The sequence below is a fragment of the Rhopalosiphum maidis genome, chromosome 2 (assembly GCF_003676215.2).
Source record: "Rhopalosiphum maidis isolate BTI-1 chromosome 2, ASM367621v3, whole genome shotgun sequence".
In the NCBI taxonomy this organism is placed as follows: domain Eukaryota; kingdom Metazoa; phylum Arthropoda; class Insecta; order Hemiptera; family Aphididae; genus Rhopalosiphum; species Rhopalosiphum maidis.
The window spans coordinates 78,107,809-78,124,612 of NC_040878.1; the positions used below are offsets into that span (position 1 = coordinate 78,107,809).

At 26.7% G+C, this 16,804-nt stretch overlaps 1 protein-coding gene across 1 annotated transcript; it reads right to left on the reverse strand.

The window, feature by feature from the left end:
* Positions 1-1,688: 1,688 nt before the first annotated feature.
* LOC113552085 lies at positions 1,689-16,489 on the reverse strand. Its single transcript, XM_026954766.1, has 14 exons — positions 16,365-16,489; positions 16,139-16,299; positions 15,899-16,081; positions 10,214-10,430; positions 9,926-10,140; positions 9,678-9,863; positions 9,291-9,438; positions 9,014-9,214; positions 8,622-8,707; positions 8,108-8,501; positions 6,521-6,735; positions 3,165-3,350; positions 2,880-3,021; positions 1,689-2,072 (listed from the first exon to the last, which is right to left on the reverse strand). Exons 1-14 carry the CDS (start codon positions 16,369-16,371, stop codon positions 1,918-1,920), a joined length of 2,496 nt encoding a protein of 831 aa, XP_026810567.1. The 5' UTR covers positions 16,372-16,489; the 3' UTR covers positions 1,689-1,917.
* Between the last annotated feature and the right edge of the window lie 315 nt (positions 16,490-16,804).

The window sequence follows — 16,804 nt, forward strand, 5'->3', positions numbered from 1 at the left end:
ATTAGATTGTATTTTGCCTTTTTCGAAAGTGTTTATCGGGAACCAATTTGGATGTGTGTATCGTATACATTAATACATTAAAGTCATTATACAAGTATCATTACAATTTTGATAGATTAATATTAATCAATAAAAATGTTCATAGCCCTCATATCATTCAAATCCATTAATTATCTTAATTAACTAATTATCCTTAGCACACAAAGTTAAACAGGTGATTCAAAAGAAAGTCACTGGCAGGCAAATGTCAGATACGCAATAGCTGCCCAGCAATTTTTTTGATCTTAACGCATAATCAAACAGTTTGAGATAAACCACAAACTGTTTAGTTGATGAACTTAAGAACTCTTAAACTTCATTTGAGCGCATTCTTTATATAAACTTTTATAAAAACCACTCAAGCAATTAAAAATTGCATGCCAGCAACTAGCCAAAAATAAGTAGTTTAAACATTTTTTTTTTGTTACATACAATTTTTCAGAAAACTATCCATTAAATGATATACAATAGAAAATTGGGGTTCTAATTTTAAAAATAACCGTACGAAATCCTTGAAGTACCTAGTATAAAAATCTCTAGAATTTTAATGATCCTTAAATATTTTTAAACATTCCAAAAATTAGATTTTGAACAACTTCATCATGGAAGACCAATAGGAGTAAGCATGCTTGTTGAATCATCCTGTATAAAAATCAGTTAAAAAATACTCAACATAGCTTAAACACAATTTAATAATACATAATTTTATGATCATTATAAAAAAATAAAAAACAAATTGTATTTAGGTATAGGTATAGTAGGTACACTTACTATTTAATATATTTTTATAAATGAATAAAATTAAATTAAAAAAAAAAAAAAAATTGGAAGGCAAGTGATCAATCATCATCGGCATGGTGTATCATTTGAATAATGTTATGTAAATGATTCTTAAAAATAAAAACATTTTGAACCAAGGACGTATTCAATTCAATGATTCATTTTAAATTTATGTTTCATAAATAATTAGCTTGTATATTTTTTATTAAATTGTTAATTTGTATTATTTTATAAATGCTACCTAAATATAAACTGTTAAATTATTGAATTATACTTTTTCTACACCAAAGTGTGTCTAGAGTGCATAACCTAATCCATCACTGATTCAAATCCAGTTTACATATACACATGCCTCGTCAAATTTTGATTACTATAAACTACAGTTAGTTACATATTTTTGGTAGTAGTTTTCATCATGCGTAATTATATCTATAATTAATCTAATATACAAATATACCTTATATACCTAGGTATTTTGATTGTTTATTTGTTCACAATTGACCATTTGATTAAGAAGGCACTTGTTATGGAGTTATATGAGTTTGTTTTTTGTGGGGTTGCTAGTAGTTACCCATACCTACTTACATAGTTACACGCATATTATAATCATGTACGCATGTATACCATCAACATACCTACATACTAAGTTAGTTATTTTGAAAATATTGATCGAGAATTCGTTCAAATCTACCTTTCTATCTATGTATTTAACATAGACGTAAGTATACTGGCCTATTATTAACCTATATAGACACCAAAATAATTGCTTATAATATGTTTTTTGAATCCGTCGATGAATTTTAGACGAGAGTCGAGGATTCGCTGTTCAGCAAGCGGTTTGACGTGGAATGAAATTATAAATTACTGCATTAATTATTAATAATTTTTATTTTTAAAACTATGAATTATTTGAATTTTATTTTATTACAAATTAATTTAAAATATTTTTATATCCTGAATAAAGCTAAAATTAAAATTAACTACTATAAAAATGTCACAGTTATCTTTAGATGATGGTTATCGATTTAATTTGGTAAAGATGAGGTACATTATACATCATAATGATTGGTCCGCGTCACATCCAATAGGTTTGAATCATTAAGTAAAAGTATTACTATTTACATTATGTACTTGGCCACTGAATAGTATAGTTTTAGTAGCACGATTAAAAATGTAAAAAATAAAAGGCCGATTTACAATGACCGACACGGGTGGTGATTGTGGTATGTTACTCAAAGGTATAACAGAAACAACTGCAAAATAAATACATAAATTAGCGTTTGATAAACTACGTATTATGTCACATAAATACATAATACTAGTGCAACACGCTGTAAAATAAAAAAAAACATAATATATAAACAGGATAAAATTATGTATAAACTTTAAAACAGAGGATTTAGAATTTTGTCTTGGAGGAATAGATATGAATTTATACAGAGCTCAAAAACTTAAGAAAGGCTACAATTCTCTCGTCGTTCCACAAGGCGTCTTAAAATGTTAATTGAACTTAATAAAATAAAAACATTATTATAAACACAAAATAAGTTGTCAAAATGGAAACATTATGAAGACCAAGTTTTATTTACGTAATATTGATAATTTTCATCTATTTAAGTGAATTAGCAGATATTACTAAGTAAGACACTGCATCAGTAAAAAAAAGCAACATATTATATTATCAACTTTCGGTAATTGGAATAAACACTAATATAATTTTTTCTGATATCAATTGCACATAAAAATACACAGAAATAATTTAACCGTATGGCATATCTGCAATCGCACTAAAGTCCTAAACGACATTTTTCTTATCATTATCATAAAAACAGATTTTGATAAAAATTGCCCAGTTTAGCCAAAAACATCAAAAATAGCAAAAACACGCAAACAGTTCTGAAATATGGAAAATAAAGCTCTCATTTTTTATTTCTGAACTCATTTTAGTACTAAATTAATTTGTAGTTTACTAACTATTATTTCGAACTCCAGGAAAAAATGCAAATGCTATACCTATATATGTCTCGGGCGGACTTAAATATATTATATTAAATAGATACCTGTAACTGCGCTAGCTTTAGAGCCTTTTTCGTTAACTTCCATTGTTACCTTATGTGTTACATCCTTCACAAATACTTGTTTTATTGGATTAAATATTGATGATAGATTTGCATTGCTATTAAATATTGATGATAATCCAATCTAAGTACATAATTAATTATAAATATTATTACAAACTTACAATATTGAATGTAAAATATACATGCAAGATGATCAAATGAGTGCTGGTACTGTGTAACATTCCAACTTAATAAATAATATCTATATATTTTACCCATAGTTACCTTTTTAAGTGCAGATGATAGCTTTGTCGAGTAATTAATTGTAAATCGTGGTAAATACAAATTGACATTTCTTTGATAAAGTGAATTCAATATTTTAGAAAAAGGATTATGTTGTAAATCTTTCAATAATTGTAAAAATGAAGTATTTTCATCCGGCAATAATACTAGCATACAAAAATTTGTATCCTATAAAATAAATTTAAAATATAATACACAATAAAGTAATAAGTGGTACCTATTACCTATAGACACCTAGCAATTTTATATTTACATTTACAGTAAATACTTATGTAATTAAAAATAGTTATAACTATGGGCTTAACATGGGCAATTTTTATGGGAGGAGGCAGTACCGGCCCAAGATATTATGGCGCTCCCGGCAAATTTTTAAAAAATGGCCTTAAAAATATAGCTTATATAACATTTTTATCGTTTTACACAATTTATTATTATAATACCACTGTTATTATTTAAAAAAAAATTATAATGATATAAAAAAGTTATGTTTTTACAATTTTTTGAGCACCTTAAAATACACTTCCGGCGCCTCAATTCTGGAGACGCCCGGGGTGACTGCCTGATACGCCAATATCTTGATCTTGGGCTGCCACTAGGAGGGGGGGGTCAAACTTTATTTTATGTCAATATACTATTTACTTAAAGATACTTAGTCACTTAGACTGTGTAAGTTAGACAATAAATCAGTGGAAACTGGAAAGCATAACATAATAATATTATCTAAGATAAATCTTTATTGTAGCATGTAAAATTAAATGACACAATAGAAAAAGCTTGATAAGATGATGGTTTATTTAATAAAAACATTCTGCATTTCTATATTCTACCTATTACTTTATTTTTACATAAAATGGAATTTATTTCCAAAGTCCATAAGTCTTAACGTTATAAATATACCTAATGTTATAATTTATAGTTACTATATACATCATAATAAATGTAAATATGTAATATACTAAACAATTAATAAATATTATGTAATGATTATACTAATAACATTATTATAAGTTAAACCTAATGGCTAATATTATAACCTTCCAATATGTCTATAGTCTATAACAATTGAAATCTTTTACATCTTGCTGTTGAACTGCATCAAACTGATCAATAATAGTATCAAAGTTAGTTTTAAAAGTTTTTTTTCAATGTGTAAAATAACCATGTTTCTAAGTCTTTCTTGGCCAATGGTGTTTCTTGTAAATGTTTTGAAGCGAAGAAAGAAATGAAAATAAACATTCACTCAAATCAGAACTTATTGGAACAGAAAAGAAAATTGTATAAATAAAGTAAATATTGTCAAATAAGCCAATCAAGTCTTATTCCATATACAAAGTTAAATGGGCTTCAAAATGTTCAGCAATATCAATTGATGAACACATTTTCCCAAATAGTTTTAATTCTGCCATTAAGTCATCAAAGTTAATATTGTAAGTCGTAGGAGTTAACAAACTTCTAAAATATTTTCATCCCTGTTATTCCTAGACTTCTAGTACTTAAACAATTTTGAAGAGCGTTAAGTATTTTTAAATTGTTTTCTGCAAATTTTGTTTTTATATCATATATAATAAAATCTAACACTGGAAAATAAATATTAATTTTGAAAGATTCATGTAGATTCATTGATTAAAAATAGACTATAATCAATGGTAGAATTTAGTTATAGATTAATCTATTAAATTCACAATAAACCTATACATTTTCTAACATAACATAACTTCTAAAAAATTGAACAGGATAGTGGCAAGTTTTTGAATATTTGTATCACTCAGAATTTAAATAAAAAAAGTGACAATGATATTTTTAAAGTGGGTTGTTATTCTGAGACATAGGCGTGCGCAGGGGAGATTATGGGTAGCCATGGCATCCCCTGTGGGTCTGCGGAGCCAGCTTGTTTTTTGTTTTTACTTTTTAGTTAGGAGTTTATAAACGTTTTTATTTATAAAAAACTTTTGAAAGAAGATTAGAACTATAATAAAGTATTACATAAATTAAATTCATATTAATATTAGTAATAAAATGCAGTTAAAATTATATTAACAATTATTTTGAGAACTTAATTCTATAATACATTTTTTAAAAAAATTCTGATTTATGTTTTTTAGAAGGAAGATAAAAAATTGAGTTATTTTTAAATATATTGGCATCCTCTGCAAAAAAAGTCTGCACACACCTATGTTCTGAGCAGTAGTGTAGTGGAAGGTATACGCGGGTATACGGCGTATACCCAAAACGCTAAAATTTTTAAATGCGTATAGGAAAGATAAATTAGGCAGGTAGTAGATACTAGGTAATAGATACTGATAAGTGATAATACAATATGCTTGTCATTTATTTTATTACATTTAATTTAATAAAATTAATATTTAAAATTAAATTAATATTATGAGTTATGACGACGGCAATATGGTATATATAAGACACAGGGAAAATGAAATACTATTGATATTATCAATATAAATGGGCCACCTCTTAGTATAGGAAACCCAACCAAATGTGTTGGAAGCTGGCTGTTGCAGCTCAGATCAGCCGATGATAACCGTTCAAGGAAAGTGGAGCCATTAGAAAAACAAAATGGAACATTTTATAAATAATAAATAAATACATTTGCTATAAAGGAATTATATATTATTATGTATTTAAATATATTTATAATAATAGATAAATTCAAGTTAATTAGTATCCAGGGGTGTGAGGGGCAGAGCCCCCCACGTATTACATATTTCTCAATTTAGGTGTATACCCAAAAAAATATTTACAATTACACCACTGGTTCTGAGACAAATATTAGAAAACTACTTAAGTCGTAATATTATACTACATTTATTTAATAAATTTAAGTGAAAAAAAAAACAAATTTATCTGAAATAATTTATATTATTACCAGAGATTATTTGAAATGTCCATGTTAATACATGTATTAACGGGGAGAGATTAAAAATAAAATCAACAATGGCGTTGATAATGAACCAAGCGCATGGACAGAATAAGATTGCATTATAACATTATATAATATATACAAATATATGTGTATGATATTATACATTTAACATTTTAAAATAATATAATTTATTATTTTTCATGAAAATTAATAAGCATAACAATATTTTATTTTTCCTATATAAAACTTTCTAAAAAATTTAAACATCTTTGTAAAAAAAAATGTGATACATATTTGAAATTATTGTTATGATATGTCTTTTAAAAAAAATACAATATAATCTATATAATTTAAATATTTTAAATAAACTATGATAAATTTAATTTCCTATGAAATATTTAAGTAACTATTTTCAAAATTAAGTTATTTTATTTATTACTCATTTGTAATGTTTACTCACCTTATATAGCAGTTCAACAACTTGAGCATTAATATCTGATACATGTCCATATCTTATTTGGTCTTGTAAATTCATCATATTGACTTCAGAGCACATATTAGGTTTTGTGTAAAAACACTCTTTTTTAGTGCTACTTTCATTAAATTCCACAAACCAATCTCCTTTGAAATAAAGAACGTTCGCCAATAAAAGTTCAGTGTTTCCATCAAAATCATCTGTAACATTATTTGAATATTACTATATTATTTAAACAATGAATATTCAAAATAAAGTCATCAAGTAACTGCTCTGCTCTAGATTTGTTTATATCTTTGAATGTACCTCATCACTAAGTAGCTCACTGTAATGAATAATATAATAAATAGTATCTTAAAACCATTAATACAATTAGGATCAACTTTTTTGGGGGGAGGAAAGGAAACTGTATCCCTCTTATTCTTTCTTTATTAATTTGTATGGACCTTTCTCATATACCCTTCTACTATGTTAGTATAGCTACAAATGGCTTGTAATAAATCTAAATAACATCAATATTCAATATTCATATATTAAAATAATAGTCATTATTATTTACCAAACACACTCTGTTTTCCTTTAATAATGTATTTACTCAAATTCTAATTATTGAAATTTTTAATTTTTAAATAAACTTAGGGGACATATTTTTATTTATTTAAATTTATAAGCCCAAAATCAGCTTAAAAATGTATTGTAAAAATGGTTGAATATCATTTTAAAAAAAGAAGTTTCAAGTTGGTAATTCCATAGGATACTTCTTAAATAGTATATTATATCTAAACATTTGCTAAATTTGAGAAAAAAAGTCTTGCAGGATACATTTTTAGTCAATTTTATGGCTTATTGATAAAAACATTTTCTTGCCTTATTATCAAGCTCCCTCCCTTCCCCATTGGCCATATTTTTTATATTGTTTTGAAATATTTAAATTTAAATATGGAAATTGTCTTACAAATTTTAATTAATTAAAATAGTAAATACTTTAACGACAAATCACAAATCAACGTTAATATGTTATCAGTATTTTTGTTTTTTTGTTGTTTTTGTTTCTCAAAAACTTAAGTTGAAAATATTAAGCCTCCCCCAAAAAAAATCCTGGCTACGCCTCTGAGCTCACTCAGTTGCACCTAAGCTTCTGACACAAAAATAAATGAAAAGACACATAGTATTATCTAGATTAGTGTTTCTCAACTAGGGAGTTGCATAGGTCAAAAATAATAAAACACCGATTTACAAAATAAACCTTTTCATTCAACATTTTCATAATACAAAAATAATCAATCGATTAAATATAGATTGTAGATATCTCATAAATAAATACAGGCACTCCACTGCTAATGGCTTTTCCATGTACGATAAAATACTTTTATTGTTCAAATTTATACTTAATATAAATAGGAAGGGGGATTGCAAAGCGATTGACCGAATTTTATACTTTTTTTGAGGGTCGCGACCCACAGTTTGAAAAACACTGTATTATACTTAAGTATAGTAATAAGTAAAAGCATAGTAATACAAATTTTTTGAATGCTCAAAATATTTAAAATTTAAATACATATAAACACGCACCTTTAGAAATTATACTGTTTACAAGTCCGTGTGTAGCATCAGAAATTTGTTTATTGATCATTTGAATTGATGCTTCAATATTATAAAGATTAATTTCAGTTATATTAGCAGAGTATAAATCTTCTGCTGTATCTTTGAAATTTTTAGATATGCTGTTCTTATTCTTAACAAATATGTTGTTGACAACTACTAAATCAATTATACTACTTTCCATAGACAATTTATTTATGCGTAATATATTATTAAATGTTGATTTGTCAGTTGGTAAACGTAAAACACTATTTAATTGATTCAAAGTATCTCCGTGAGCACCTTTCGATAATAATGTTAACATGCTTTTTATACTAGCTGGAGAAATTACAAAATTTGAGTCTGGTTGATTAGAGCTAAGTTCCTATGAAAATTAAAAACAATAAAAACACTAATTACAATTTATTAAAAATACAAATTATGAATAATAGACATAAAACATAAAATTGTAAATAGCTAAATAATATCATAAAAAAAATCTTACTTGAAATAGTTCTCTGTCAAAATAACTAAACCTCTGAAATTCAACATTTTGATCCAAATTCATTCTCAATTCAATATCACCTACAGCTGTAATATACAATATGTATATAAATATTATTATGTATTTCATATCTTTCAATCTGTTAGTTGTTGGGAAATTTTATTTTTAAACCAAACTTAACGTTCCTAGCCGTAAAAAACATATCCTAAAATTCATCCAATAAAAATAATATTTGCTTCTGGTATAGGAATTTAAAATTTAAAATTGTAATATAATATTTTTTTTCTTACTATACTCAATTTCATAACAAAAATATTTTTAAGGAGTTCGAACTCTTCTAAAAGTTAAACAATTGTAATTTATTATTTTTATAACTTAAAATTATAATTTACATTTTATTGGAGTTGGAGTTTGAGTTTGAGTATTGACAATCGGAATAGAAACTACTGATAAGCCTTGTGAAAGTGGATTCACAACTTGTCCAACAAATACTATGGTATCCATTGTAATATCTTCTATCATAAATAAAAATGGTTTATTGACTTCAAAAGAAGCTTCAATAGATACCCCGAAACGGTGATCTAATTCAGCTTCTAAAATAAAATTAAAAAAATATTAATTTTACCTTTATAAACATGTTTGTATTAATAAAAATGAATTAAAACCAACCAGTAGCAGCATGAGCAGTACTTCCTTGTTCATTTACATCGAGTCCAGATTTTTGAAGTATATTAGACACAATAAGACTACCAAATTGGCCATCATTTCCTATACTTGTTAAATCTGCATTTGGTCCAAACATATCGGTAATACCTAACTATTAATTATTACAAATAAATAATTCACTTAAGTTTATTATCACATTACTACTATAAAAGTTACTAAATTATCAGTATAAATATAAATAGTCATTATTCTAATTTGAATTATTATATAATTTATAATATTTAATTTATATAATTGTATTACTTTGATTTTAAATTTACTAGTCCTTAAATAACCTTTCTAAACACAGAAACTAGTATAAAAATATATTGTTTTAAAAAAAAGTCAAACCTCTTGTAATAATGGTCCAAGAATTGATGTATATTCAAAATTAAATTTTGGTAACACAACTTTTGTAGAAAACATCTTCATATTTTTTATTGAATCGCCCAATAATGATGGATTAATTCTATTAATTAAATTATCTAAACCATCAACATTATCTGGTAATATTATATACATAACAAATTTGTTTCCCTAAAAAAATATTATTAACAAAGTAAGTTATTACTATAAAAATATTAAAAGTAATATTTTACCTGATAAGGTAAACTAATTAATCGAGCATTAAGTGATTCTATGGTGGATAATTTAAAATAGTTGTAAGTAGTCATTAATGGAACATCAACAGTAGTACTCGAGTTTAAATAAAAAGTTCCTTTTTTGGTAAGATCTTTATTAAATGGAATTGTCCAATATCCTTTAAAATATATGGCATTTAATAAAAGAAGAACAGTATTTTCTTTAGTTTCGGCTAAAATAAACATAATATTTTAATTTTTATATTAAGTCTCATATATTATATCTTATTATATTTAAATACAAACTTTCAGATATCAGTTGTTGAATACGCCCATGAGTAAGGTTTTCTACCCACTGATTTATTGAATTTATAGCATTTACAGGTTTACTAAAATCAACTGTCTCATAACTTGAATTATACCACTTAGATATAATTTCTAAAAAGTTAGTGTTTGGTCGAACTGATGAATCCATAAACAATTTAGTACCAATATCTAGTTCATAATCATCTTTGTCATGACTCTGCGTACATCATAAAAATTTTAAACAAAATATTTATATAAATCAATAAAAAATAAAAAATAAATGAACACAAACTATATGAAACAATTTTTCTTTACAACTTTTTTTTTACTTTAGCTTAACTTAACTTAATAAATGTAAATAGAAACATCGAAAAATAAACAATGACTAGAATATTTTGGTACTAGTCTAATTGAACCCGGCCACTCAAGTTTAATTACATTCCCCATTTACATCTCTTGTATTTTAAAATGTATTAAAAAGGTACGAAATCTATTTAAAACATATATCATACTGTATTTATAGATACCTTAATGCCTAATGAATACCTAATAGTTAATACCTATCTCCATAATATTATATACGGTGTCCGCTATTATATATATACCTCTTTTACATCATTAATTTTACTACACGCATTTTACCAAACATTATTCTTAAAATTTCTGTTGTGAATTGCACACGATTAGGTACTTAACGTACATTATTTTCGTACCTTTTATATCTGCAGTACATACATATTTTTATAAAAAATAATCAGAATATCGAAAATACAAGATATGTAATTGGTGGGCGACAGGCGTTAACTAAACCTGAATGACAGGGGGAATACTTTCTTCACAATTTCGACTAAAGCCTAGTCATTGTCCAGTACCTGGCAGTCTTGTTCAGAATCATTTTTCAAATACGATTTATTATAGCTTATAGACTTTGTATCAAAATGATCGAACTAATACGAGTACACTAGTGTTTGTTTTGGGCGAGCGCTTCCATCACCCCCTTAAATTACGTACCTGATATCTACCTAAATAAATGGTAATATAAATATAAAAATATATTTCTTTGAATATTGATTGATTAAATATTTTTTTTATAGGATAAAACAATAACATATACCTATATATATTTATAATGGATTTTATATAAATAAAATATAATTGTTTTTATAATGTTGAGGATGTGGGGGCAAAGTAAAGCCCCCACTTGTTTGTGCATTTTAAGTAATTTTTGCTGTGGAAAGTGACACAATATAATATCTTGGTATAGATTGTATGTCAATATTGACGTAGAACGGAGTAAATACTTAATAGGTGAGTGAAATAACCACTCAGAATCTATTATTTAATATATATATATAGAAACTTTGATAATAAGTAGTAGGTACCTACTTGTAAATATTTAGGGTCAATTTTGGTGCAAATATATACAGCCGTATATGGTATGTTTACTACCCAGGACAAAGTATAAAATTAGCGGTCTCTTATAATTCATCCTCATCTACATTATGCCTATAACGGTTGTCTGTTAATATATTCAGCTATTATTTGGTAATTTAGTGCACTCCGATCAAAACTCTGGGGCACTTACCCTAGTTCGCTCCTTCCTAGATGACCATAATAAATGAGTTTGACTGTTTTATTTTAAATTTAAATTAATTATTAATTGATTGATAGGTACACATACGCGATATAACGATAATTGTTGTTATCGACACATAATTGATTTAATTTATGATTTTTATGAACTATGCCTATGAATATAAAAATACATACTAAACTCAGTTCACAAAAAAACAAATCACGAATATTTGCACAGTTCGCAGTTTGGACATATATGTTTAAAAAAAATTATAATCGTTATATATTTAATCTTCATTGCTATGTTTCTAGACTTTTAAACTCAAATTATTTTGAAATTTCAAGAAGATTTGAATAATGGTCCATTTCTAAAAACACAAAGTAAAAATTAACAATTTATAGTCCATCTCTAATCGTTTTATTTCAGGATATGATATCAAATAAAAGAGCTTGAAAAAGAAAAATAATATCACCCAAAAAAATACTATTACATATAAGAGGCCGCATGTGTTATTGTCTCAATCTTACAAGTAGGTACGTAACATAGCTCCGCAGGTAGATGTGTCAATCAAGGCTTGGGTCTGTGTCTTTTCACATGGCCCAAGCATTGTCTGGAAATGATTGCTTCCAACATTACCTGTGGAAGAGGAGGAGGGCAGATAATCCAGGTTGCAACCATTGCGAGGAGCCTGAGGACACACCTGAGCATACTTTGCTTATTTGCCCGTTCTAGACGGATACTAGGTGGGAGATGGAGCAAGCCATCGGTCGACAGTTACGGGTTGAGGATGTTATGGATATCATTCTAGGGCCGGAGCGAGAGTTCCTTCCGGACGATATAACAAGTAGGCGATGGATCGAGGCGTCGGCGGAAAGATTGAGACTGGTGTTGGGCAGGATCGTGGAGACGATACTTGGGCAAAAGGAGATTGCAAAGCGTGCCAGGCAAACAAGAGAACGGGTAGATTAATTATGGTTTATTCTGTGGGCCAAAGGGCAGCTTTCCAGGGCGGTTAGAGGCCCCCACCCCATCTATGTGTATATTTATTAATTGTTGGTAAATAAACGATACGGGACCGGGTGGCAGTATTGTGGTATACAGTTCCCACCCGTTCCTTGTTTTTTTTTTTGGCGAAAAAAAAAGGTACGTAACATAGCAAATTTATGCTCAGCATGTAGATCACATTTAGCTCCGTTAGTTTGAAAATTAGAGTGAATCGACTTATCTATTATGAAACTTGATGATAAGAACATTATCTGTGTTTTTATGTTGGTTTTTTACGATTATTAAGTTTTTAAGTGAGTTAATAACTTGCTAAAAAATTGAACTATCGTAAAAAACCAACATAAAAACACAGATAATTTTCTTACCATCAAATTGCATAATAGATAAGTCGATTCACTTCACTCTAATTTTTAAATTGACGGAGCTAAACGCGATCTGCTGAGCTTGCTATGTTACGTATACTTGTAACACAGAGACAACACATGCGGGTATAACGTCCTCTTAAACATGAGAATATTTTTCAGACGATGACGTATGAATATGAATTAAAGCTTTGCGCCAGCATTTCCAATTTTACACTTATTAGTAAAATAACTTATATCACACAAAAATAAATATTGTGAAACCACAAATATCCAAATTCAATTTCTTGTAAAACATTTTATAAATATGTATTCAAAATTATATAAAATAGAAACTCTCGAAGAATTGTTGACAGCATCATAAACGTTATAGATCTATTACGTTTATGGTTGACACTTTAACAGTAATAAAAATATTATATGACCTTAGCTCCTAGGTACAAAGATATTTTAAAATGATAAACTACAAATTGCAACTATTAAGTAGCTAAATATGTCTTATCGAATTATCTAGAATAATAGATTTAATTGAATGTTTAGAAGATACTAGACACTAATAAAAATATTTAAGCCACAGGTTAAAAGTTCTTGATTTTTAAGCTTTATAGGTAGCTTAAACTGCAGATATTATAATATTCTGATATATTTGTCCAAAAATATAAATTAAATAACCAAGAAAAATGTCTGCAATATTAAAATTATTATATAATTAGTCAGTTTATTTTAATAAATGTATCAACAATATTTTTACAAAAAAACTATTCCGTAGTTATTCACCATTGATACAAACACTAATGAAACAAATTACGATAGTTAATTTTTCCAATATTAAAGGTATTATAACTAATTTATAAGAACTAGAGTTAAGATGTATGCAGTTCGCTTATTAGAACAGGTTTAAACCAGGATTAAAACAGGTTTTTCCTTAATTTAAAACAAACTTTAATAACCGTGGTATTTTTAACCTTGAAATTTGCTAATCTTAAAAATACTAAAATTTAAAAAATAAAATTATACATTGTCAAAAAATGGAGTTTAAGATACAGTCATAACAGTGTCAAATTGTCAAAATACAAACAACCTAAGTACAAAATTCTAAAGAAATGTCGTATTACGAATAATAATGATCAAGGCTGTGAATTTAATGCATTTGCATGTTATTTTTTTTTGATACTCCGTACAATAAAATAGATTCAGCCAAAATTTGTTTTGACTTTTATTTATTTATTTAATTCAAATATTAAATCTTATTTTGCATATTTCATGGGTTAGGGCATATAAATGCATTTTTTAACGATTTTTATGTATAAATGCTTTTTTCGTACTATTATATTTTTACTCCAGTATTTAACGTGTATTATTGACTATTGTACTCTTGAAGTCGTGATTAAATTAATTTACTAATACCAACAAGTACATTACGGATGACAAAAATCGTTGATTGTACAATGCAATAATTACTTTAAAGGTATAAAATATATAATTTTAAGTAGAAACATATTCTATTCTAAGCATATATTTTTTATAGATCTTGTGTATGACGAAGATCAAGATTAGTCAATCCCAATAAGTCATATATTCATGCAAGCATACCAATTTATAATATTACTAATATTTAAACTAAAATTAATAAAAAATAAGAATAAGATAAATTTTAATAGTTTTTTTTGAAAAATGAGAGCATATTTTGTCAGTTTTTAGTACATATTTAATAATTTTTAAGTGCATTAAATTCACAGCCTTGATAATAACTTATCGTCAGTCATTCCGCGTTTTTCTTTTTAGTTTTTATTTCCCTCACATCTGAATACTGTTTCTATAAAGAGGTAGTTTGAAGATTCTTAAGAAGCCACTTCATTCGCATGTGTTGTCTCACAGGGGCATACGTAAGGGGGGTTCTCAGGTCTAGACTACTACCATTGATTGACAGAATTTAAAATTCTTAAGGTCATACCACTAATTTGTATAATACTTTTTATATATTAAAAAAATTTGGACCCCCCACTTGAATAATTTTTAAATACACACCTGTCGTCTCCATCTTACAAGTGTGTAACATTGGAAATTTACCAACTACAGTTCTTACTTCTTATTTAGTTTTAATTTTAATATGAGAATGAGTTTATCTATTATAAAACATAAAGGTAACAACATATTCTATAATATGTTGCAAATGTTTTATTGATACTTTATTTTTAAAGCTTATTATGAGTATAATTAAATTGTAACCCGTCTTAATAACCCGATTCAAAACTAAAATATCGTAAAATCACTTGCAACAACAGGATATATTACCTTTGAGTTTTATAATAGGTAAATTTACTTTCAAAATCAATTAAGATAAATGAGAATTGTAAAACTTGTTATATTAGCGTTTGCTAAAACAGATAACAGATGCAGGCAAGATACCGCTTTAAAAAAATATTGCAAATTTGCAAGTCGTATTAATGTTAATAGTGTTAATACTTACTAACAAAAATACAAGATTCTTTTGAAAACAAATCAATCTCAAGACTAGATAAGTCTAGATATAGAATATTGTTATAGAATCTCACTGGACTTAGCTTGATGCAATATTAGATGTTTTAATAGTACTAATGTAGTATATTATACGAAAAATAAGTACCAATAGTTTAAAAATGATATACCCTTTCAATCTCCAAACAAAAAATTGGGTTATTTACTCATTTAGAATTGTAGATTATGTTAATATGTAATAATCATGTTAAATCAATAATTTACTTGTAATGATTGCAATTTTTGAGAATAACGTTCTCTAATGCTTTGTTTGCGACCTTTTATCCCAACGACGTCTTCTATCTGTTTAGCCGTATTCCCTAGAGCTCCTTCATACAACATCAACAACACCAACTTAACGCTTATAGAAGAGATAACTGCATTGTTCTTCTCAACATCATGCAAAGCCTATTAATTAAAAATATTAATTTGATTATCATGAAAATTACTTTTATGACATAGTACTTTGCATAGTCTCCAATTAAAACCATGAAAATTTGGTACATTGTTATTCGACACATTTTGAATCGATAATTTTTCTTTTGCATTAGCATTAGTTTGAAGTCTAGTAGTAGTAGAAAGTACTACTACAGACATGACCGAACAAACGATAAAAAAAAAACAATCTAAAATCAAAATTAATAAAACTTAAAGTTGAATAAGTTATTTTGAGTTAATGTTATACACTTGCCTTTCATTGTATCCAAAGGTTTTAATAAATTCAAAATACTAAGGCACACGCAAATATGCAAAGTTTAACTGAATAAAATAAGCGCTATGTATTTCGTGAATACTCAACAAGATGAACCTTGTTACTCACTCATTAACTCAATAACTGGTTTTATATTTCCGCGTATTCATTAAAAACAAGTTTTGAAATTGACCCCACCTTGAAGAATAATTATTGATGAACAGGTAGGATGGAAAGATTAAAATGTATAATCTTATCAGTGTAATGGGAGGGAATTCCAATAAATAATAAGAACATGTATTGTCTTAAATATAAGTATATAATCATCTTAAACACATACAAATAAAATAAGTGATTACTTTAGAACTTATACAGAAGATTAAAAGAATACCATAGAATTTTTTATTCATTTTTTGCAAATGAACATGGTTTTTTTTTTG